Raw genomic sequence first — 23,656 nt, 5'->3', positions numbered from 1 at the left:
ACCGGAAATAAGGGTAATCTGAAACATCCAAAAGTAAAAGTAGAACCAGATGATCTCTCTCATATATATATATATATAATATATATATATATATATATATATATATATAATATATATATATATATATATATATAATATATATATATATATATATATATATATATATATATATATATAATGTGTCATTCCTGGTGTGAACGGAAGAGTTGTTTTGTTCTGTTTTTTTTTTTTTTTTTTTTTTTCTCATAAGCATACAACCAGACATTCCAAAAGCCCTTAAAAAGTAATAAAAATGTTGATGTGTTGATTTCTTATTGTTGTTTAATTAGAAATTGCTTCATTTTTGGAATTTGCTTCATGTTTGCAACCCCTCTCTGGAGAATATTAATGTATTAGACATTAATTTTATACCCTGTCTTTTTTTTTTTTTTTTTTTTTTTTGCGAGTTGAGACGAAGTGTCTTAAATGACAAACGGTTTTATTTTTTTTATTTTTTTTTTTCGAAATTTCTTTTTTTTTTTTTCTTTGGTTTTCTCTTAGTTTTTTTTTAATTACGCTGAGAAAAATGATTTTAAGTGTTTTTGAAATTTGAGAATTTTCTTATCGTTTTTTTCATATAAACATAATCATTAATATCATATATGACATAATCGTGTTGACATACTGGTTCTCGGTAGATCATCAAAGTTAAGCAACACCGAGTCTGGCCAGTACCAGATGGGTAACCATTTGTCAATACATTGAAACATCCTTACAAGAACTGCAAAAACCTAATGTTATCTCAGCATGCTTAATGTAAATGCCATGACTTAGTCTTCGCGCGAAAGATCAGGACACAAAATGTTTTAAATAATAATCGAATAACAATAACAAAGACTTTCACTGGCGAGGACTACTATTGACCGTAACCAGTTATACTGTCCTTTTGAAATTTTCATCTCTATTTTTCTCGTTATGTACTGAATATTTGTTAATGAAACCTATATGAAATATGTTCCTTATTAAACTTAAAAAAATTTCTATTCTGAAAGAAGTTTTAAAAAATTTAATCTAAAAAAGTTTTTTTTTTTTTTTTTTTTAAATTCAATTTTCACCCCAAACAAGGCACAGTGCCACTTTGTAGCAGGGGGCTACTATTAGGGACTTAATTAGCGGGGTCATTATGAAGGGAGATGAGTAGAAAGATATTTGTTAACATTACACTTGAACTTCTGCATATCAGTGCAGTTGGGAAAGCAGAATCCCGGAAGGGAGTTCCAAAGACCCGCAGTTCTGGGGAAGAAACTATTGGAGTAAAAGGCTTTCTTGCACCTAGGGATCTCTACTGTAAAGGGATGAGACTTAGTAGCTTGTCAGGTTTGTCGGGGAGGTACAAGTGTTTGCAGTTCGTCAGAGCATTCACTATTAAAATATTTGTAGAACAGGCAGAGGGGTGCAACATCTCGTCGATGGGACAGAGGCTGAAGCCTAGATGACAGTTCAGGACCTATCAGGTTGGCGATTCTCTTTTGAACCCTGTCCAGGAGCGAGAGACAAGCAGCAGATGCACCAGCCCAGATGTGACAACAGTACTCCATACATAGGCGAATGGTTGCCTTATAGAGGTATAGGATACTGTCAGGTGTAAGTAGTTTTCTAGCACGGTAGAGGAAGCCAACCTTCCTTGCAGCAGCCTTGGCAATGCTCTCAATGTATCTAATCCAGTTCATATTCCCTGTAAACGTTAGGCCGAGGAGTTTAAAAGAAGTACTTTCAGGCAATGTGTTCTTGGCCATTGCTATTGGTGGTAGAGGTTTCTTGTAGTTATTGAAGGAAACAAGCTTAGTCTTAGCAGCATTGAATGTGACCAACCATTTAAAGTCTTTGTTAAAAAAATTCAGATTTTCTCATTATTCAGACCTGTATTACAAAGAGGGAGTTGCAAAAAAGGAGTTGTGGTGTGAGGATAAATACAAACTGAAATAGAGAGAGGAAGAGTTTTAAAATATAATCTTAAAAAGATAAGATACAAGTTCGAAAAGCATTTCATTCAAGGCATGAAAATTGTTCAACAAAATGTTTTTACTATAGGCTTTAAAAATAAAGGTACAAGATTCAATTTGAAATTTATTTATCTTCAAAGTGCACTTTTATAAATTTACAAAGTAAAGTATCAAAATTGAATTTAAATTGAATCAAAAAATTACCTTAGATTTATTTTATGTAATGTACATTCTGTTGCAATTTAAAAACATTATTTTTCATCTAGCAATTAATGATATAGATATAAAATTTTCAATGATTTTTTTTTTAAAGTGCAACAAAATATACATTACATAAAATAAATCCAAGGTAATTTTTTTATTCAATTTAAATTCAATTTTTATACCTTAACTTGTAAAATTTATAAAAGTGCACTTTGGAGATAAATAAATCTCAAATTGAATCTTGTACCTTTATTTTTAAAGCCTATAGTAAAAACATTTTGTTGAACAATTTTCATGCCTTTGATGAAATGCTTTTCTAACTTTTATATATATATATATATATATATATATATATATATATATATATATACACACACACATTTCTTGTACAGGATAAAATGGATAATAAATTCTATGTACTAAAAAAATCACTGTTTATCTTTTTCTTTATCGTTTTTCGTTTATCATTTTCGTAAGAATTTTGAATCCCATATCTTTTTAATACATTTTGATAAATCAGTATTTGTCTTTTGTCCATTGCTTTGCCTTGTTGATGTCACAGATAACGTTCTGATTTCCAATCTCTCTCCAAAAGTAATTCTTTCAGGGGTTTTTGTTTGTTTTTAATTATTCTTTCATATATGGTTTTGAGCTGAAAAGCGTTCGCCCATGATTCTAACCTGCATCACCTCTTGTCAGCAAGATATCATTACATGCTTAATATTTATGAATTCCCCCATTCTGGACTGTTTTCTCAAATTTAACAAATTAGTAATAACAGGATTATTCGTTCGCTGTCTGCAATCAATCATGTCTGGTGTAGGTGCTATCAAACACACAGCAGAGGCAATAAACAGCATAAAGGTAGAGAACTACATGGCTTTTCAGCAGAGGAGATCGAACATCTTATGTGATCCACTCTTATGCTGGGTCTGGTAGATTTTTAACAAAAACTACCAATCATTCATTCAGTTCAGAGACATGAAGGAAATAAAACACAAAGATTATTTTAGGGGGGGGGGATCTAGATGCAAAACAACAAAACGCTTTCATTTATTTTTTTTCTTGCTCTTATTCATCTCAAATGTATATTGCTACTTGGACATGCTATTATTTGGGATCAGGTTTAAAAGGGGATTGTGGGGAGTTGAGTAGCGAAATGTTTGTTCACATTACATTTAAACTTCTGCAGGTTAGTACAGTCAGGGAAGCAGAAAACAGGGAGAGAACTTCAAAGTCTAGCAGTCTGAGAGTAGAAGTTAGTGGAGTAGAAAGTATTTTGGCATCTAGAAACCTCAACAGTGAAGAGGTAGGATTTTGCTGCTTGGGTTAGTTGGGTGTATTTATGTTGAGGGAGGAATAATTGTATGAGTTTGTTAAAGCACGTTTCATTAAAGTATTTGTAAACTAGGCACATAGATGCGACATTGTGGCGATAGGACGGGGGTTGGAGAGTGGTTGATAGTTTGGGGCCTACGAGATTGGAGACTCTTCTTGGACCCTGTCTCAGAGTTAGAGGCTAGTGGTAGATTCACCAACCCATACGTGGCAACAATACTCTATGCATTGGTAAATGGTGCCTGTGTAACGTAAAACGTAACATGCGACCGCAGCCGAGATTGAACTCGCTACACGAGTTTGCAATGTAATTCAAATCTTGTCCGTAGCTGAATACTTGATGCTTCACCAGGGCTATCAAGAGTACATTTTATTGTGACGCCAACACCAGATGGGTTGCCTACCACCGCTTAAGAGAGGCCCATCTACCCTCGAGAGAAGGATAGACCGCGCCAGTTTCTCAACCTGATATTTTACTTCGCAGTACATCCAGCACCTCACCTTCCCAAATGGTTACCCACCTGGTACTGGCCAGGCTCAACTTTGCTTAATTTTGCTGATAACATGAGGATTCTCTTCTTGAAACTGAAAAGTTTGCCAAATGTTGAAATGAAAAAAAAAACATTCACTCGAGCTGATAGAACAACTTTAATCTTCAAGCCAGGATCAAAATGTAATACCTGTTTTGTTTTCAGTCAGATAAGAAATCCTTCTTGGGTGGCATAATTTTTATTTAGGAGGAGCTGGTATACCTGCATAAAAAGTTGACCTTGTGCCTAATTTTGCCCTCATGGGGAGGCAAGTAAATCAGGAAAATTATCCCTCCTCCTTTCGCTAGGACGAAACCACTTACAAGTAGTGAGGGGTAAGAGGGCAGGTGAAAAGAAAAAAAATTGCAACTGCCGAGCAAATCTAGCTTTCTGCCAGAAATGAATTCGAACAGAAATGATAAATAATTCTCAGAATATTTCAAAATAAATATTCCGTCCAGAGTCGTGTATTCTTCTGGTATATAAATTAGAATCCTGAAGTTTGGATGCAAAGTTAATTTCCCAATGTCATACCATGTTTGCTTAAAATAAAAAAAAAGTTCCATGTTTGTTTTCAAAAGAGCAATAAATTCGTGCCTCAAAACTCCAATGTCGTTGCTGTAACCACTGAGCTGAATTTAATTGTGTAACACGTGTTAATCATTGTATCTTTCAACAAGCAAGATTCGATGGTCGATATTCTTTTCTTTACCTTTCAGTCGTAGTAAATTAAATAACCTTCAGTGTTTATTTGTTCTATAGATTTGAAATTGTGTAAGGAACCGGGGTCATTAGGTGCATCAGATTGTCATCACTTGGATCCAATTTGTTTTGGGTCTGTTTATATTAAATTCATGGGATCTCGTGTTGATACCACCATTCTCTATTGGTTTTTGTTTGTTTTATTATTATTTTATTATTCTTAGCTTGTAGTAGGGGTTATTTAGTTCTCTACCACTGCATGGTCGGAAAGTGGGATTGAGACGTCAGCCACCACCCCCTCCCCGGAGAGGAACACTCTGAGCTGCAAAAAGTGCTTGGACAGTCCCCGTCGGCAATCCCCGGTGAGGGCACCTCAGGCGATTAGCAATTAACTAACTTCTTCTCAAAGAGAGAAGGCAAAGCCTGGAAGGGTGGACCTCCTAGAACTAAAACTAAACTCCTACCGCAAAATCAACAGGGACCAGATAATTCCTGAAATGGTTTAATCTTTGTTGATTTTGGAGACCCAGGATAAAAATTCGTAGTACAAACCAAAAGAAAAAGATAATCTGTTTCTCTTAACTCTATTTCATTTTACTCCTTTTTTTATTATTATTTCTCTCTCTCTCTCTCTCTCTCTCTCTCTCTCTCTCTCTCTCTCTCTCTCTCTCTCTCTCTCTCTCTCTCACACACACACACACACTCACACACTTTCTCTTTTTCTCTCTCTAAATTCCAAAAGTTGAGTAAAAAACATTGAAATACCAGACAATAGACTTCACTACAAAAGAAAAGATCTGAGATTGGAGAGTTCTATTCAAGAACGATAATCCAACTGAGGAACTAAAGATTTCATATTTTCAAAAGTAACGATGCAAGGGAAATAATTCAAGCTGACATAAAAATGAGCAAGTAAATGCATAGATTGTGTGTTAGAAAAAATAAAAACGAAAGAGAACTGTTGACTCTGAATGAAGTAACTGACAAATGAGAGTCGTCCTCACATCGCTCCTGAGCAAGTGAATGCTCATATCTCAAGGGATGTTCAGTGAGAGCACGCACACACCGTTCTTGGGCGCCTCGACGCATACACGTCACAAGTTAATTAGATATTAAAATTATTTAGTTGATTAATAATTGCACTAAGTTACTAAACAGAAGGTTTAATTAAAATACAAATGTTTAAAATGAATAAATGAGATACTATGCAGTGAAGAATTAATTGTCATAATGTTTAATCTGAAAAATTAAAATAATTGGTATGTTTAAAATTTTGACTTGATCATAATTAAAGAATTTATTCGCAAAAAAAGCACAACATATTAATTATCAATAAAAAAGAAAAGTGTTTCCCTACATATTTGGTTATTAAACGTATATTATATATATTATTATATATTATATATATTATTATATATATATATTATTATATATTATATATATTATATATATCATATATATTATTATATATTATATATATTATTATATTATATATATATCATTATATATTATATTATTATATATTATATATATTATTATATATTATATATATTATTATATATATATTATTATATATTATATATATTATTATATATTATATATATTATTATATATATATTATTATATATTATATATATTATTATATATTATATATATTATTATATATTATATATATTATTATATATTATATATATTATTATATATATATTATTATATATTATATATATTATTATATATTATATATATTATTATATATTATATATATTATTATATATATTATATATTATTATATATTATATATATTATTATATATTATATATATTATTATATAGTATATATATTATTATATATTATATATTATATATATTATTATATATTTTATATATTATATATATTATTATATATTATATATATTATTATATATTTTATATATTATATATATTATATATATTATATATATTATTATATATTATATATATTATTATATATTATATATGTTATTATATATTATATATGTTATTATATATTATTATATATTATATATATTATTATATATTATATATATTATGGGATGGATGGGACTTCTTATCCGGGGTAAAGGCAATTCAGCTATCAGGTTGACAAGAAAGTTGTTGCAGTTTTTAACTTTTAAATTCAGATGAACATACCTCGGCTCAAAAAAAATTTATTGATCGAAATAAGCACCATCAGAATCAACACACCTTTGCCAACGCAAAACAAGTGTATTTTATGCCAGTAACGTAAAAATCTTACGTTCTGATGGCGATGAAATTGCTGAAGGCGTTTTTTGATATCGCTTAGGTTTTTTAAGCATTTCTCATGCAGAAGGTTGTTGAGATGCTTGAAAAAGTAGTATTCGGTAGGTGAGAGGTCTGGAAAGCGTTGTTCTTTAAAATGATATATAAATTAAAGGTATTATAACGAAAACTTATTTGAAAATACATCATTTGAAATCAAAATTAAAAATTCCACAAAAACTTTCTCCTTAACCTATTAAGACAAAAAGTTCGCCCTGATGATGCTCTTCATAACCAAACTGTTACTGTCATCAGTTCAGAGCTAACAGAACAGATAGGATTTCTGGGCTGTGTGAAGGCAACTTATCTTAGATAGGTTGCTTTCACACAGAAGACAAGAAGGTAAATTTTGACTAAATGCTTGAGTCTGGTATAGGTCAATCGTCTCATCCAATGTGCTATTAGACCCTCCGTACCTCATTCAAAAAGTTGATTGCGTGCTGTGCAAGTTCAAGTCTACTGTAAAAAAAAAAGTCATGCACAAGTACTTTTCAGAGTTTTTATTTTTGTGTGTATTTTGCCCTTGATACACGAGAGCACAAAATCTGAAAAATCACTGAAGAGTGGTCACATTCGGAACCAAGTAGACATCTACGAAATCTATGGATATTTTTTATTATTTTTATATGAAAAACGGACGGAGTATTCATTTCATATGACGTTTCAATGAATTAACTTGCTTGGATTTCGCATCACATCATATGGAATGAAAAAAAATGATTTTCTAAACATGAAAAAAAAATGATTTTCTAAACATGAAAAAAAAAATGATTTTCTAAACATGAAAAAAAAATGATTTTCTAAACATGAAAAAAAAAAAATGATTTTCTAAACATGAAAAAAAAAAAATGATTTTCTAAACATGAAAAAAAAAAAATGATTTTCTAAACATGAAAAAAAAAAAATGATTTTCTAAACATGAAAAAAAAAAAATGATTTTCTAAACATGAAAAAAAAAAAATGATTTTCTAAACATGAAAAAAAAAAAATGATTTTCTAAACATGAAAAAAAAAATGATTTTCTAAACATGAAAAAAATGATTTTCTAAACATCGTTATGCGATATTGTTAAGGGTTTTCCCTCCTTCTTCTGCATAAACCAAATATCAGGAATTGAAAGTATGACGACTTTCAGTCTCGGCGAATCCAAAAAAACAGAGCGACTTATTCTACTCAACATTTGAACCTAAGATGTACATACTCCCAACTAACCCAACAAACAGCAAAATCCCACCCCTTCACTGTTGAGATCCCTGGATGCCGGTTAATTATCTACTCTTATCCTCAATTGGCCTTCAGAAATTGATAAGTAGTGACTCCTTTGTTAAAAAAAAAAGTTTCTTTCCTTCAGATTGCTAGACTTTGGAATTCCTTCCTCATTTCCTGCTACCCTGACTATACTAAAATCTAGACATTTAAATGTAATGCGAACAAACATCGCGCTTATCAACTCTCCACCGTTCCTTGTTTGAAATGATCTCAAATAGTTGGCCCTTACATCCAAGTTGCAATTCACCTTGTTTTGGGGTATATAAAAGGATGGAAGTGAAGAAATGGGTACTTTCGCCCTCCGCAAATCAAGAGAATAGACCAACTTTTTATTTTTCCTTTAAATTTGAACTTAATTCTAAAACATTAATCAAATAGTGAGGATGATGGATTTTTGTTTGAAAACATTCGCCTTTTTTTTTTCTTTTTTTTTTTTTCAATTTTCTATTTTAGCTGGGAATGACATTCATCGCCAACCGAGTTATCTTTTTAAGATTCTGTCTCATTAAGTGCAATTGATTTTATCTCTCTTGCACTTGGTTCACCGGGTATATTTGCCTAATAGATTCTTAAATTCTTTTTCATGAGTTTGGTTGCTTGTATAATTACTGGAATGATAAAGATCTTAAGATTCCAGTTTGTTTTCATGTCATGCATAAGACCTTGGTATTTCGTTATCTTTTTCTTCTCAGCTCTGTTTAACACAGCATCACTGGTGACGCTAACTTCTGCTAAGGTTGCTTCTTTCTCCTTGTTCCATATCACTATGTCAGGTTTTAAAGCTTTGTTTTCAAGGCACGTAGCTGTACAAACTACATAGTGGATGGTGTATAACTTATTTCCAACTGTTTTTTCCAGCAGAACCTTACAGCTGGGTGCCAGGTAATTCACCCTTTCTACTTCTGTGTTGCAGAACTTGTACCTTTTACTGAGGCCACTCATTTTCTTAAAAGCATTAATCATCAAGCCTTTGACAGCGATTATAATCCTCTCCTGATCACAATAAAGCAATCTTCTTTTTAGACAATCAGTAGAGTCTTCTGTATATAGTTCTAGGTGAATTCATATAGAAAATACTTTGGACGCTGTTGGTTGGCCCATTCTTCCAGTTTTTTTGTTTTTTTTGCAATGGTCTTAGTGTAAACTAGCATGGGTGCCCAGCGTTGCCCGGGTGTTTGGAGGTGTATGCTGAGCAAGAAAAAAAAAAGGGTCAATTTTTTTAACTTTGACCCCTATTATGACCCCTTAATATTTATTGTTTTGGGCTCAAATCAAGTTATTAATTTAGATCCATGTCCAAGGAACCTATATCTAAAATTTCAAGTGTGTAGACCCAAAATTGAAGTTTGGTAGAGTTCTCCAAGGTCAAATCGTTGAACTTTGACCCCTTAGCAGCCAAATTTCTGGCTGAAAACCGATCACATAGATTTATCTCAGTACCCTGTATATCAAATTTCGAGTCTGTAGACTTAAAATTGACAGTTATAGCGTAGGGAAATCTACACAGACATACAGACACAGACACGTTCACTTTTATAGATAGATTAGTAACTCGTCTGGACTATTTTCATAGTAGGCATGTCTTGCGCCATTTTACTTCAGCCGAAGTTCTCGGAAATCAAGGGGCCTCCTTCCTGGGACTAACACTTGATCTCTTTGCCTTTCAAACTTATTGGGTTAGTAAAAAAGTTGAGAACATAATCTTCCTCTCCTCAATCGACCATTTAATATGTTATAATATATCTTTCTTGTGACTTCTTGGTTTTTACTGAATTCCAGCACAAAAATTCATCTATTCTGGTGGAGTATCCAACTTCGTGCTGTTACTTGAAGTAACATCACTTGGAGGAGATGCACGATTCCTTATAAAAGTTAGTGTGGGTTAGCATATCGAGGAGATCTTATTTGCACAGTGACTACCATGTTATTTTGAATATTTACGGTATATTTCTGTGGAAAAGTATTTGCATACCAGGTTGTCCTAACAAACCCATGTACAGAGAGAACTTAAACACTCAAGAATATTGTCTAATAAGCATTCAAGTTCTCTCTTGTTTTGTGATGTATACGTGTATGTGTATGTGTGTGCATGAAATGCCATGGTGTAGTGGTTACAGGCGTTGGTTGTGGGCTAAGCGTCCCAGTTTCTAGTTCTGTCTGGTTTACCACTTCACTTTCGCCAATACCATTATTTTATCGTCACCTGATAAGTGGGGATGCCTATGTAAACAAAAAAAAAATACCATTAGGAAAACTATTAATCCATTTTTCCTACCTCCAACTATACATTAAATAGTAGGGTATACTAGACTTTCAATCCTTGGTTGTGCAACTAATCTAGGAGAAGGAAAACTGAAATAACACCAGTCTTTCTCTGCTTACTCCATAATTGTTTCCAGCCGTCCTGGATTTCTCCTTGCCACTGGTCTGAAGCTATCCCAGTTTAGATGTGTAGTTAGAGACTGCTTAACCATTGCTTATCACGCAGGTACTCATACAGAAGATGTCTGTTGTCAGTGGAAACTGGAAGGACCCCTAATGTTATATATATATATATATATATATATATATATATATATATATATATATATATATATATATATATATATGAAGGGAACGTTAATGTTTATATATGTACGTGCTTGTGAATTAACTCTCTGAAGTTACTTGTGAGTCTTCCTATATTAATGCACTTTATTCTCCAGTTCAAATTCAGAACAAGCGGCCTCTGTGTCTTGTTTTTTTTTTTTTTTTCTTCCTCCTCCGCTATCTATTGATAGTAAAAGGGAAGACTAAATGGAAGGGGGGGGTCAGCAAAACAGTGGTTGGTAAGGATACAAAAATGCCACTGTTCAGACCCAAGGAGTTGCCGTCCTCCTGTCTTTTATTCTATCCTAATTCATCAAACAAGGCAACCCATTTGTGCCTAACTCCGCTGCTTCCTCTTCTCGCACATTTTTGCCTACGGATGCTTCACTGCTGCAAGTTCTCAGCCGAAAGTCCCAAATAATGGCCGTCCAGTCAACGGAATGACATTTACCTGCCTCTATGAAATAGTTACACCCAGTCATTTTGTTTTAGAAGCAGTTGCTGTTGCTGTTGACTGGATTTTTATACAATCAAACGATCAGTACCAAAGACTTACCATGATACTAAAACGAGGAATCGTCTGGGTACGAGAGTCGGACCTACAAAAAAAGGTAAAAGATAAATTCTTTTCCAAACTTTATATTTTATTTTTATAGTGTGTCATTATTTATTTTGACTTTACTAAAAATAATTATTCTAAATGGAACCCACAATTCGATTATTCGTTTTTTTTTTTTTTTGAGGGGGGGTTTACATTTTATCAGATAGTGGCATTAAAATTTATTTTTTATGATTTAATTGTTTTTTTTTTTTATTAGTTTTGTGTTTTTATTAAAATATACTCTAAAAAAATTGTCATTTCTTTAAATAATATTAGCATCTTCTATATATTAATAACGTAGTACTCTTTAATGTATGTACGTACCCGTGTTACGGTTTCCAGACTATAAATTATCCGATTGGAAGATCTTATTTATTAAAAAAGAGGACAGAAGGTGATAACATAATACAAACATTAAATTATTTTGTAAATACGCTGATTTAATGTTCATAGTATTCTCTATTCTATTCTCTTTTTTAATAAATAGGATCTTCCGATTACCAAAGACGCAATGTAAATTTTTTTTTTTTTTAAATAATGTCGCTTTGGGCCGTACGTGAAACTAAAACATACCTTTGTCTTCTGCCTAGGATCCAAGGGTAGTATCTGTTCTGTCTGATGATGGTATAATGATATTGTGGGGTTTATGTCCGCACCAGGTGTCCATACAATGGAAATATGCTCGACTCCTATAAGGATATTGGAGATAAACCATAATAACCAGACATATTCTGACACTACGTTAACCAGATTACTTAATACTTTTACAGTTTAAACAAAATGCCTACTATATATCTCGGTGTCTCCTGTTGAAAGTCCACAGAATACTCAGCAACAAGATATTACATATGTAAAATGCTGCTATGGAATTTCCACAAGTCTCACTAGTACATTTTTAATTTTTAGGAGTTAAAGCATTTAAAACTATGATAAAATTTGTTCATTAGTTGGTCTGTCATAATTATGCTTGGAGTAGCATTTCATTTAGTCCGTCAATTTTAGATTTGCAAAAGTATTTTGATTGTTAAACTGTCAGCTTGAATCGACTCATTTTTAAAATGGATCTTGTTTTTCGAATTTGTCCCTTTTTTTTTCGAGATTTAAAAAGAGAAACAGCATTTTTATGTTTGCATGACTTGAAAATTGCATTCTTTCAGTTTGAAGGCACCAAATAATCAAGGCAAAATATCAAAAAATATTGTGATTAAAAAGCAGAAAGAGTTTGAAAAAAAAAAAAAACTCGCCAAAACTAAAAGGTTTTGTTTATTTAATGTCAAGAATAACCAGCAAAATTTTTATTTTATTTTTATTATTTTTTTACAATGCAAAAGTGTGACATTTTTTGCCATTCAAAAACGTGACATTTTCCAACATTAACGTTTGTATGACGTCCTCATCGTTTGAGATGTCCGCACATTTCTGAAACAATATTTTTGGTCTTATTGTAAAATACGTTCAAGTATTTTTGTAAAACACTTATCTGATTATTGATTTGTCTTTCTGACTTTGAAATGATATATTCGTCGGTCTGTCATGCTTACGTTTGAAATGACACTTGGTCTGTCATGCTTACGTTTGAAATGACACTTGGTCTGTCATGCTTACGTTTGAAATGGCACTTTTGATTTGTCATGCTTACGTTTGAAATGGCACTTTTGGTCTGTCATGCTTACGTTTGAAATGGCACTTTTGATTTGTCATGCTTACGTTTGAAATGGCACTTTTGGTTTGATATAACATTTTCATTGTAAAATGAGTAGATTAAATAGACGCATTGTTTAAATGGATCAATTCCTATTCCCCCACCCTCGCATGTATTTAAAGCGAAATTGATCCCCGCTCGCATTTCCACCTCACAGCAGCTTTGGTTGTTTATTTTCTTCATTACTTTATCACATTCAAATATCAATCGGTGAAACATTATGGGTGAAATGCTACGAATACATTCCCCATTTCTTTGCTTCATTAACCCATTCAATAAACTTTAATGTTTGATGCTCTACTGTTTTGACCTTGGTCCAGACTAGCTTAACCAAAGTAATTGTATGGAGTCGGACAGTCACGATGAGATTTCTGTTTCCTTTACATTTTTGCATGACTTTTTTTTTATTAAATAAAATTGCATTAAAATCATTTTTAAAATAATTGAAAAAAAAAAATCATGACTAGAAGAAATGAAATTGGCTTTGAAAATTATCTCTTTTTAAAATTTAGTAGTTCTGCTAAAAACTATTCTAAGTAAAATTCTACACCCTCCCCCAACTGATAAAATTTTTTTTTTTTTTTACACAGTGGTCACCACTTATCAAGGCCCGGAAGCCACTCAGGGATAAGGGTTATTGCAAGTACATTACGTTAGTGTGGAGATTTGATGAAGTGTTTACTTAAGGGGGCGGTTGATTAGGAATTTGTTAACGTTGGACTTGAACACATCCAAGTTGTAGTCAGGTGGGAAGCAGGCAGACGGAACAGAGTTCCACAGGCGTGCAGTTCTAAGAAAGAAGCTTTGTTCATGGAATCCACATTTTGATTTAGGCACAGATAAAGAGTTGAAATCGTATTAATAGTTTTTTTTTTTTTTTTTTTTGTAAATAAAAAAAAATGTCTTAACTTGGGTAGAACTTTAATTGCCTCAAGTAGAATGCAGTATTGTGGTAACTGGAACTAGTTTATGAGAATAGGCCAAAAGTTGAACGCATGACTCCTATCTTACCCACCCAACCAACCTGACCTTGCACCACTATGATTGTGAAGTTTCAAAAAAATGTTTTTGTAAAAAATGTATTGTAAGAATTATCATATGATCATTGTGCATGTAAACAATCGTGTTGTTGAGACGTTTATTAGTAGCAATCATGCTAAAGATGACTGGATGTCGTCTGCCTCTCGTTTTTCTTCATAGCAGCCGTCGTAATAGTGATATATAATTTATTGACTGCAAAATTACAAATTGAGTTTGAAACAAAAAATGAAAAATTGCATCCAAAATCTTAGGCATGAAGCCCTATAAGAAATTAAGGGGGGGGGGGGTACAGGATCTTTCTATTTGTCTTTATAACTTTGGAGATTACTCTTGACTGGCACCATTTACCGTAATACCATATTCACACCATGGAGTTAAGCCTATTTAATAAAATTTCAAGCGTCAGGGTTAGCTGTTTTTGTAGCAGTATTTGTACGTCTGTCTGTTTTGTAATATCAGTTTAATCGTATTAATAACAACTGCACATATTCCTGAATATTTTTCTTTAAATACACCATATATTGTTCTTTACATGTATACAGTAATATTACATTCTTAGTATTCTTCTCGGTGAGGAGGGGGAGATCTCTGAAAACACGGTTGTCTTGTTTTATAGATAAAAGCTAAGAGGTTGAATAGATTCACTTTGTTTTAGCACACCCTATATCTCTTCATGTGTATTACACCACTTTCATGTCACAACGAAAATTTCCTTTCTTCGTCAACTAACACCTCGTACAATCTTAGTACATCTTTAAGAACTCTCTCACTTCGTCCATCGATGTGTCAAGTTTGAGAAAACATTTTCCGTGATCACAGATTGAATGGACTTAAGAATCCTAGTTCATGTTTTTTTTTTTTTTTCTTATCAATTTTTTCTTGGGATTCATATATTAGATCCATTGCTCTTTCTGCTTAAGTTCAATCTATCATCGTAATCATTTTATCACACCTGAGACTATTCTTTAACATTACAACTCTACTGTCAAACCCTGTATGGAGTAATGTCATATTTGGGTTGGTGAATCTCTCTCCCATTTGAGGGTTCTTAATGAGGTGCAGAAACGTATCTGCAATTGGATTGTCGCCATTCTTTTCACTGCAACTTCTCTTTCACAGACGTGATGTTGCTAGTCTCAGTGATTTCTCTAAATACTATTATGGTGTGTGTTCTTCAGAATTTTTTTATCTATTTCCTTCTTCTTTTGTTCCAGCTCGTTTGCCTTGTTGGTCTGGTGGTCTTCATCAATTTTCTGTCTTGATACCTTATTGTAATACAACTTCCGATTTCAGTAGTTTCTTTTCAAGGACTACAAACTTATGGAATTCTTTTCCTGCTGACTTTTTTCCCCTAACTTTTAACCTTGATCTTTTCAAGACAAAGATCAATAGGCATCTTCTACTTTTGCGATAATCATCTTTTGTTAGCTTCTTGCATCAAGTGGCTTCATACCTTGTCTGACGTGATTTCCATAAAATAAAAATAAAAAAAACGACTGACACCTTTTGCATGACCATGTGCAAATAAGGCATTCAACATTCGCTTCTTTCTTTTGCACATTCTTAAACTGCAACAACGACCCTGATTCTTTCAACCAATAAAAATGAAATAGTAAATGCTGCAATTTTTTTTCTTTCTTTGATTTTTCAATTCATGACTTAAACATTAAAATTCGAAGCTCAGCTGTAACGCCTAAAGTGAAAAGTTCTTAAAAATTTAACTTGTTCAAGTAATAAACAACAACGTATTGATTTGAAAAATGTCTGCGTGCTATAATATTTATTGGAATTAACTATTATTAAAGTTATGCCCTCATCCACACCATTCTTCTTTATGGCTGTGACAGCCTCTACGGGCAAGTGACCTATGCAAACTGGAGGTATTCAACCATCACTTTTGATGCCACATCCTCAGTGTCCATTGGCGACAGTTCTTTCCCAACAGTACAATTTGTGCTTGCTGCAAGATCCACTCTCTCCAAAAATCTCTTCTTACCAGACGCCTTCATTGGTTCGGCCACGCCTTTCGACGATACCCAGATGACTTCATCTGTGAAATTATCGATCCAGCATCACCACCAAGCTAGAAGAAATCTCACGGTGATCAACTCCAAATCTGGCTCAGGACAATGAAACAGGATGCTGAAATGATTCTGGGTTTTCACCTTTACGGGGTCTGTTGCTGGAACTCCGAATGACTTGCACTAATAACAGAAGCAGCTTTGGATTGCTGTACCTGGTCAGTTATGAACTTGTCAGAAAGACCCAGCCCAACTAACCCAGGATAGATAATCAGTCATGACGATGACTATTAGAGATCTTGGGTCACTTGTACGGATTGTTTGAGACAAATTTGATATTTTTAAAAAAAAATCTTCAGTTTAGAATTCCATTTCAAATATTTTAATAATAGAATTAAGAGCTGGATGTGATGGACGACTATAAAACACTGAAAACCATCTTCATTTTAATTATAAGTGTTATTATACTTTTTTGCCCATCGACTTAAAAGAAGTGTTTTATGCCAAGTTGATGGTTGGTTGAATATGGTTGAACTTGTGCTCATTTTTGCATTAAATATGCATAACAAAGGTTCATACAAATTTTCAGCCAAATCGGTCTAGTAGTTTCAGAGAAAACTTCTAGAGTAAATGTGGCATTGTGGTGACTAATAATCCCTATTAATCCCTAACTGTGCATCGGGCAGTGTCATAATACTTAATTCACTGCACCTTATCATAACAAAGGTCTATGAAAATATTCAGCCAGATTGTCTCGGAAGTTTCAGAGCAAAAGTAGAAACGGACTAAGAGAAATATGATATAACCAGTTTAAAGTTTAATATTTCGAGTGGCTCTCCACTCTTTATCAAAACATTTCACACACACACACACGTCTGTAAAATTATCTGCAAATATCATCAGGGACGTGTTTCTTGGTTTGCAAAATCTAGATAGCATCTGTTTGATGATAAGGTTTAAAGTAAAAGCAGCGACACCATTGGTTTAAGCACATAACAATTGGGTGGGTGGCTGTTTCGTCTTTTCTTTCCTTCAAATTTTATTTTTGGACCTGCTTCTTGCTAAAACTGTTTCTAAGCGACCCTTTTTTATTTGAAGTGAATGAGGAATGCTGACATGATGCAAATTGATGTGGGAGACACTTTTTGTGGGTGGGGGTATCTTTCTGCTTCAGATAATTTTCTGAGATTAGTTTTAGTCAAAGGACAAGGTGGTGCTGATGGCGGCAGAATGATTCCAGAAACTAAGCCAAAAGAAAAAAAAGTTTGGCTTCTAAAATGTTGGTAGTTCAAGTCGAGTATTTGGCAGCTGAAAGAACACGTCAAAGTTAAGAAATGGTGTGAATTACGGCGTCAGTGAAAAGGAGTGCTGTAAACTTTTCTTGTTTTTTTTTTAATTGCTCATTTTTCACCTTTTCCATGGCTCATCAGCATGATTGTCTATTCCAAGATTCAAACCCACAATCAGAGAGACGTGTGTGTGTATATATATATATATATATATATATATATATATATATATATATATATATATATATATATATATATATATATATATATCCTTCCATGCCCAGCAGTTGATTATATACAAAAACTAAAAGATGGTCACACACTTTTAGAAGACACTTATCCATACTACTAATAAAATTCTAAATGTGTGTGTTTGTGTGTGTGTGTATCAATAAAACTAAAATTGAAAAATTCTTTCTTTTTTTTTCCTGAAAGGTGTGAGTCCCTAGATTGTCCTTATCTATATATGATTCATAACAAACAATGCCGGGTCACACAAAAAGCCTGAAATAAGGGTTTTTTGGGCCGTTTCGTTTTTGGCAAAAAAGTTATCTGCCCATGTCAACGAAAGTTAGCACTGTCTGTATACAGTCGCGGTAACATTTTTTTGCATACGGGCAGGATTTGTAGTGCAATGGATAATGCATCTGACTACGGATCAGAAGATTCCAGGTTCGAATCCTGGCATAATTTTATCCAATCTTTACTCATTATCCCCTTAGTTTGGGTATTTTTGTTTTTTCAGTCATTTTGTTTTGTGCATATGGGAATTTCCCATACTCCAAGTTCACAAGGAAAGCGTTGATGGTAAGACGATGTTGAATGTACTCGATTTTGTGTTTGACTCGGTGTTGCGTGCCGATGCGGCGCAGCTGCTAGTTTTGAATAAAATTTAAATGAGAAATTTGAAAACTTTGAAGTGTTGGAAATAATAAAATCATTTTTATTTAATGTTCTTTTGTTGTTGTTAGTCTAAGTCCCAACAACAACAAAGAAGTAAATAAAAATGGTTTCATCATTATTTCTGACACTTCAAAGTTTTCAAATTTCTCCTTTTATTTTTATATATATATGCTAGCAAAAGTACCCGTCTTTGACTGGGTTCAAAAACAGCATACAGAAAATGGACTCTGATTTATGAAAGTATGATAGGTTATGAAAAGGAAGGGTTGTAAAGTGATAGCTTCGAATTTGGGGGTATCAAAACCAAAGCAAACTATGATGAAAATAAAAATAAAATAGATAAACCCCATAATTTATTATACCATATCTCTTCACACTGAAACACTTATCACAATATTCTGTGGATCTATATTAAAAAACTTTGTTAAACTTTGTGATATATTTCCATTATATGGAGGTCAGGCGCAAACGAACACCCCATAATTTTATTATACCATATTTCTTCAAACTGAAACATAATTATCAAAGTATACTTACGCAGATAGATATGAAAAGTCTTTATTGAAGTTTGTGCCTATTTCCATTCTATGGAGGCCAGGCGCGAACGCAGACCCCACAATTTTATTATACCATCCCTATTTAAATTAAAACATACTTATCAAAGTATTATTATGTACATCTATATCAAAATCCCTCGTAAACGTTTTTTTTTTTTTAATTTTTAAATTTTTTTATTTCCATACTTTGTGGACCAGGCGCGTACGTAGACCCCACAATTTTAATGGACCACCGTTCTGCCAGATCAAACATACCCATTCCTGTGTCTCGATACATCTTCTATCATCATATGTGATCAGTTTTTTAAAATAGTCAACCATATAGGAGCCTATTCGTGACCCGACACACACACACACACACACACATTCAGCTTATATATATATATATATATATATATATATATATATCAACTGCTGAGCATGGAAGGGAAGTCCCGAAATTAATGCTAATCTAAATTCAATAAATCCTCTTCAAACTATAATTTGTACACTGCAAGATTTTTCAAGCAAGAACTATAAATCGATACGATCTGAATATTTCAAGCCTGCAGATATACATATTACAATTGGATTTAATCAAGTTTCAACCAATTTCACTGTTTGGATATTGTTATTTTAAGTTGAATGTCCTTATTGAATATATATATATAGAGAGAGAGAAGTAATATTCTCTCTAAGTTGTAAACTTTCAATTTTCGTGCCAACCAGCAAAATTATAGCGAGTCTTTATAAAAGTTATTTTGCTAACTGTTGTTCCTCTGAGGAAAAGAGCCATTCTTTGAAACTTTATGGAATAAGGAAATAATTATCATTATTTTGTATCCCTTGTTGGAATAAGAAATGTTGTAAATTGTAATTTTCAACATTTTCACTTCCTATCGTATTGTATTAGTGTTGGGACGATGAATTGGAATCAGAAAAATAGGAACTTTTCGGAGAATCAATATTGGAATTGGAAAAAATTGTGCCTATTTTCCGATGCCAAAACAATTCTTTTAATTGTCTTTTTTATTTGATTTTTTTTTTTTTTTAACCAAAATCTTCCACCGCTGGTAGATAAAATAATAAATGCTGATTGATTTTAAAGTAGCAGCAAAACTAACATAAATCACCCTCTCCACAAGTGGGTTTTACGGCTAGGAAAATATCTGCACATTTTAACATGTTTTTTTTTTTTGTTTGTTTGTTTGTCGTATTTGTTACGGTAATCAAGGAAAAATAACAATTTTATAGTTAAATATTTAGTGATTTATAAAGAATCGAAATCGCTAATTGTTTCAGATCGGGGGGAGGGGATATTATAATCGTCCCATCACTAATATATATGTTGATTTTTTTTTTAGCAATTCTGTGGTATTTCTTTCCGCTCCCTGAGCGCTTTTGGGAGAAGTTATCTGCCCTTTGTTTATATTCTAATAGTCCCTATTTGGGACGTATTGTTTGTTGTTATTCATTTTTTTATTTATTAAACATTTAAATAATTTTTTTTTATCATTCAAATATCAAATATTTTTTACGTGCATAAAAGTTATCCGTGAACATGCAGGTTTCTAAGTCCGGAATCTAGGGGCCTCAAGACTAAAGGGGTGAGATTTTGCTGCTTGTGGGGTTAGTCGGGGGGGGGTAATCACGTCGAGGCAGCATAAGTACTATGAGTATATCAAAGCACATAAACAAATGTTTTTACAAAATAAATGTTTTTTACAAAATAAACAAATGTTAACCCATTGAATTAAGTTTGAAAATAACGCTAAAAAGTTGTGTTTTTTTTTGTGTGTGTGTGTTTTTTTTTATTATTCACAGCATCCGATATAAATTACTTAAATCAATTTCTCTTTTTATTTGGAGTAAAAAAAAGTAGCAAGTGATGCCAGTCATGCTAACATTACCACATCATCATGATCATCATCGATTTAACGTCCATTTCACATGCTGTCATGTGTTGGACAGCTTTAAAAAATTGACTTCCAAACTTACCTATCTCTGGCCGGGTCTTTATTTATCCTTCTTTCTCTCAAGTACATCCTTATCACTTCAACCCATGCTCTCCTGCCAAATAATTCTGCTACATCTACTGATCCGATAACAGATTAATGTTCCTATTTACTTGCCTCCCCACAAGGGCAAAGTTAGACACAAGGTCGGTTTTTAATGTGGGAAAAATCCTGCTTACCAAAATGAAACACTCTAGATCTAAAACAAAAATTAAAATTGCCTCAATCTAGAAGGATCTGTTCTTCACTGATCAAGAGCAGAACAAAGTGTAGCACCAAAACAAATATCATACCTTGCCCTCAATCAAAAGACCAAAGGGATGTCCTCTATCTCTACCATCATTAATGGACCTGAAGTAATTTCGTCTGCTTCTGACAAAGCCAAACTCTTTGCCAAGAGAGCAGCCTACCTCCTCTATTTCCCCCTCTGACTGAAAACACACTATGTGACATACAAATATCTGTATGTGATATTGCCAAGCTTATCAAAAACCTTGATTCCAGTAAAGCAATTGGCCCCGATCATAGTGTTCAAAAAGCTTCAACCAGAACTAGCTCCCATACTTACAAAGCTGTTTAAACATTGCCTTAAGGAGAAGTGCTTCCCAACACCGTGAAAAACGTAATTAAAAATTCTGGAGATCGGCCATCTTGGTGGTTAACCACCTCAGCAAAACTAACCTGCTCAGTGACATGCAATATGCGATATAATCTGCAGGATCTACAGCTGATGTACTAACTTATATCACACAGGATTAATGAATCTCTCGACAAGGGCTTTGTTTCTAGAGCAATAGCTCTTGACATATCAAAGGATTTTTATAGAGTATGGCATAAAGGTTTACTATCATCAGCTATGGAATAGCCGGAAATGTCCTCTCAATTATTAAATCCTTCCTCTGATAAGTTTATAAGAGTAGTCATTGATTAGCAGAAATTCGGCTTCAAAACTTACTAGCAGGTGATGCCATTTTCTCTTCCCTACAACATCTTTCTCGCAGAGCCTGTCTCTGCTTTATCTTTATTTTCATGGCAAGTGCTCGACTGAACAACAATCTATGACCCCCCCCTTGCCGAACTTTCACAAAAAACTCTACTAGCTACAACCACTACATATGATTCCCCCAATGCTCTATCTGTGCCTAAATCTAAAAGCAGATTCCATGAATAAAGCTTCTTTCCCAGAACTGCCCGTCTGTGAAACACTGTTCTGCTGGCCTGCTTCCCGGTTGAATACAACATGGTAGCCTTCAAATCCAATATAAACAAATTCTTTGTTGAACCGTCCCCATAAACAATAAAATTCTACCCAATTTACACCATTAATGATTACTACACTACCACCTTACATTCATTAAGCCTTATCCTTGAGTGGCCTTCGGGCTTTGGTAAATGATGGCTCTCAAGTAAAAAAAAAATGATTGAGCAATCTGCAGATGGAATGCATTGTTTAGTGCAGCTGACACCACTTGGATTGATAACTTCTTGTGCATGTTTGTGTGTGACACTATGTGTATGGGAGATATTCTGAAATGTTCTGTTTTCTGAAGAGGTCTAACAATGACCTTAACAAGTCAAAAGTGTGTGTGTGTGTGTGTGTGTGTGTGTGTGTGTGTGTGTGAGAGAGAGAGAGAGAGAGAGAGAAAGAGAGGAGAACGGGTGACTAATCTTCCCTGAAAGGGTCAGGATTACAAAACAATTACCGGATACAGGAAGACACTAATATATTATCTTCTGAAATATAATGACCGGAAGGTTTTTGTCTGGATACTGTTTAATGTGAAACACACACACATTTTTTTCTTTTTCACTGGAACCATTTGTTGGAAGTCTCAGACAATTGTTAATTTTGTTCGTGACAGTTATTATAATAATTATTTAATGGAAAACAAAATTCCTGAAAAGGCGATCCTTTTTAGTTTTTGTGAAAAGCCTTTGTAGTTTTTATTACAAAGGACGTGTCATGTCTAAATCAAGACTAAAAGTTCATGTTGGAAATTTCCTTGCGAGCAGTTGGTAAAATGTATTACAGTTTAACAATTTTTAAAGAATTTGATCAGTTTTGGTTGATAATACTTAGGACTATGACAACAGCATATTCTTTTCCTTGTTTTGATTCTCAGGTATATATCCATTGATACCTTATATGTTTTTATGTAGAGTGATGTGGTTCTCGGTTGATTAACTGTGTCGGATATATACTCGAGAGTAAAAACAATGAAAAGAATATGCTGTTGTCATAGCCCTAGTAATACTGCTTTTAAATAAAACGCTTAATTATTTCTGTGGGTCTGAAAACAGAAAATTTTAAAATAAAAAGGATTTAAATGTGAAATAGAAGTACTGGTACTAGTGATAGGATGATTTCATTATTTTTACCGATTCTAATACAATTACCGATTCTGATACAATTACCGATTCTGATACAATTACCGATTCTGATGCAATTACCGATTCTGATGCAATTACCGATTCTGATACAATTACCGATTCTAATATAATTACCGATTCTAATACAATTACCGATTCTGTTCTGAATTCGTGATTCTGTTACAATTACTAATTCCGATTCTTTTGGAATTAGTAAATATAGAATTTGGGGGCGGTCGAATTAAC

The 23,656-nt window shown here is 33.1% G+C and overlaps 1 protein-coding gene and 1 long non-coding RNA gene across 6 annotated transcripts in view; one reads left to right on the top strand and one right to left on the bottom strand.

The window, feature by feature from the left end:
* Window positions 1-23,656, bottom strand: part of LOC145277519 (uncharacterized) — a 175,854-nt gene that overhangs the window by 26,316 nt on the left and 125,882 nt on the right. The gene's annotated exons all lie outside the window — the stretch shown is intronic.
* LOC145277518 (breast cancer anti-estrogen resistance protein 1-like) overlaps window positions 1-23,656 on the top strand; it is a 306,077-nt gene that overhangs the window by 272,495 nt on the left and 9,926 nt on the right. The window contains exon 1 of one of the 5 annotated variants that reach the window (XM_080128951.1): window positions 11,176-11,543. The exons of the other annotated variants lie outside the window; for them this stretch is intronic. Coding sequence (XP_079985077.1) covers window positions 11,373-11,543 — 171 coding nt within the window. The 5' untranslated portion in view covers window positions 11,176-11,372. Of the gene's footprint in view, window positions 1-11,175; window positions 11,544-23,656 lie in introns of those variants that run through there. 5 annotated transcript variants of the gene reach the window in all.

Source organism: Euprymna scolopes, chromosome 6 (genome assembly GCF_053919585.1).
Source record: "Euprymna scolopes isolate OS-2025 chromosome 6, ASM5391958v1, whole genome shotgun sequence".
NCBI classification, from domain to species: Eukaryota; Metazoa; Mollusca; class Cephalopoda; order Sepiida; family Sepiolidae; genus Euprymna; species Euprymna scolopes.
Note: the sequence above shows the minus strand (reverse complement) of the source record. Positions and strands in the feature narration are given on the sequence as shown.